General features: G+C 45.3%; 1 protein-coding gene across 1 annotated transcript in view; it reads right to left on the reverse strand.

Annotated features, from left to right (window-relative positions):
* The window catches only part of LOC109541924 (lysosomal alpha-mannosidase), a gene marked incomplete at its 5' end in the record, with an annotated part of 5,392 nt that overhangs the window by 2,097 nt on the left and 467 nt on the right, over window positions 1-2,828 (reverse strand). The window contains 9 exon segments of the mRNA XM_048669145.1: window positions 372-577; window positions 631-815; window positions 863-1,062; window positions 1,118-1,349; window positions 1,407-1,543; window positions 1,595-1,731; window positions 1,789-1,994; window positions 2,048-2,233; window positions 2,374-2,455. Of these exon segments, the coding sequence (XP_048525102.1) occupies window positions 372-577; window positions 631-815; window positions 863-1,062; window positions 1,118-1,349; window positions 1,407-1,543; window positions 1,595-1,731; window positions 1,789-1,994; window positions 2,048-2,233; window positions 2,374-2,455 (1,571 nt within the window).

Here is a 2,828-nt window from a genome sequence, read left to right on the forward strand (position 1 = left end):
TTTAATTAGTTTTAGATTAGTTGCAAGTAGCTCTTGTTGTTGAAAAATTACACCAGGAAATACTTAAATATGTGAATAAACTAATAAGAGGAAATAAAGTATCGTTTTTCTTTCGTTACATATATGTATGTATATTCACTGAACATACCATGTACATTCCCAGAACATTCCATGAACATTCAGTGTATTAACTCTGACAGATTCCTGGGACATCCATGGAATGTTCATAAAGGAACTCATGTATGTCCCAGGAATATACATGTACATCACATGAATGTTCCAGGTACATTCTGGAAATATCATTTTGCTATGTGGGCAGTTGAGTGCGTCCTGGACTTGTCCAGGACTTAGCTCTAGCCAGACTGTTTTACCTGCTGGTTTGAGTAGTCGAACTGAAGAAAGGCATCTTCGCGCGTAAGAGTGTCTCCAAGCTCTCGCTTGATGAAGAAGGACTTGAATCCTAAAGGTGGCAAAGCCTCAGCTTGGAAAACCAACTCAACAGAAGCACTGCTATTTCGGCCAATTATTCCCTGGACGCCTGCTGCTATCGGCACTAGCTGGCTTGCGACGTTTTGCCCTAATTTCCGTTAAAATTGCTCAGCTGAACTACTGGGTTTCAGCACTCCTCACCTTCAGGATCAGTGACGCTGTAGGCCGAGCCCATCACCGGCACTCTAATATACTTATTCACCTTGCGGCTCAGCGGATTGTAGACGGTGATGGTCAACCTTTCGGCTTGTTCACTCAAAGCGCACTCGCTGATGTTGAGCAGTTGGCATCGTTGGAAGTCTCCAGCATCAATTTTGGAGAACTTTCTAAAAAACCCTGGCTTAGAAAGGAAATTGAAAAAAGTGAAACTTACGACAAGGCCTGGAAAGTTACGTCTTCACACTGGGTGATTCCCATGTGCAACAATCGGGCATAATCCGAAGCGACCACTTGTTTCTCCGTGCCGGTTATTGCGTCATGGTGCTGCATCACTCCCATAGCTTCTCTGAGTCGGTTGAGTTTGGGCTCGAGCTCAGAGGGCAGATTCGCCAGGGAAAACAGCTGCTTGCACGCCTGAAGCAGCCGGAAGTTGCAAAACCAGCAAACGGAAAACCGGCAGGAGCTTCACCTGCAGGAAACCGTTTGCTTCGCGCTCGAATCGCTTCAAAGTGGGCCTGGAAGTGTAGAATCCAGTCCAGAACGAATGCGAATCGCTGGCGTATGGCAGGAAGTCGTCGGTTTTCAGAGGCGCCGAAATGAGCCCTGCTGACTCCTGCTGAACTGCCGCAGCATAGCAGGAGGGCGTGGAGTAGAACAAGTGGTACTTGGTGTGGTTGAAAACCTCCTTTTCGTTCACGTACCTATGCGAGTGGTGCTTTTTGGGGTCTTTGCCCGAAACTTTCGCATCATTCACTCACTTAATTAGTCTGTCAATGTTCGCAAACCAGGCTTCGGCTTGTTGATAGGCAAAGTCCCTGCCCATCGGAACCATAATGTTGCTGGTTTGGAAACTTCCAACTCTACTTTGCACGTGCTTCAGTATAAACTCCTCAGCCTGCAACTCCGGAACCCACACCTTTGAGTCAGACACCCCCAAAAATCATACCTTAGCCTCAATGTTGTAGTGAGGACTCTCAAGATCATCAATCAGAGGATCATCGTCGCAGAGAATATCGAAGCAAAACCCCCTGGGGGCGTCATAATGATCATATAGAACACTGCTGAAAATATCCGTGGATGTTCCTAAAGAAGCATGTTGGGTAGTTGAATTGGGTTAAAAAATGAAGCTGATTTTTGCACCTAAGTTGGTGCTGCCGCGCCAAACCATCTCCATGGTCCGATTGGCGATCCGGTTTGCTTGATCTTCATAGTCGATGCGGCCGAGGATAATTCCATCGTAACCAAGTCGGGCGAAAATTGAGGCCATTTCGCTACTGTGCCCGAATGGGTCGATTTGCCAGCCCATTTTCGGCCGCCCACATTCTCCAAATGTATCGTTCAGTCGCCTGAAATGCACAAGTTTGCAATGAAATTGGGCGAAATCGAACATTCTGCTTACTTCAGCCCCCACGACATTTGATCAATAATTGATTGGTAATTTGTTACAGCTTCATCGTTCATCGACCAACCGCCCCCAGTAAACTCGATTTGGCCGTTGTTTATCAACTCCCTAAGAACTTGGCGGTCGGATTCTTCCTGGTCTTGCCACCATTTCCAAAAGAATGCTGTCTCCACGTAGATGAATCTGAAATTGTCCCAACTTGACCGGTAAGTGTTAATAATTTTCCTCTTAACTATGTGATTCTATGCGGAATTCTCTCTGGAAAAGTGGTGTATTTTTATAGTGATTGAATGGAACTGACAAATATTCAATGTGGGACTAACCTTCTGTCCTTTCTTCTTCGAACTGCTGACAGTACGTTGTCGTAAATATAAATGACTCCGGCACTGTAGACCAAAGATTTTGCTGAAACAATTGTTAATTTTTTATACAACGGCTTGACACGCGTTTTTAGTTTGGGTTCGTTTTTGAGCGTTTTTTGGTTGCCTCGCTCTGCTCGAATACGATCTCAAACATCCGGAAGCTTCTCGCGTCGAGAACTCACTGCTCTCATAAAACGCACATGTGAAAATTTTTTGCTCCGGAAAAGCTGCCTTCTGATCACTTTTGGAAAAATCTGAAATCGCACTAAATGCCTTAAACTACGCACTATTTTCATCAGGAAATAGTGCGAAACCCAATCAGCGCACAGATAAATCTGCTACCAGTTTTGAGCGGTTTTTTAGCATTTCCAATGTTCAATTGCCTCTTTCTGCCTTAACATGGTCCCAAACACCCC

The sequence above is a fragment of the Dendroctonus ponderosae genome, unplaced genomic scaffold, assembly GCF_020466585.1.
Source record: "Dendroctonus ponderosae isolate FM_Combo_2020 unplaced genomic scaffold, Dpon_F_20191213v2 Dpon_F_20191213_8, whole genome shotgun sequence".
NCBI lineage: Eukaryota > Metazoa > Arthropoda > Insecta > Coleoptera > Curculionidae > Dendroctonus > Dendroctonus ponderosae.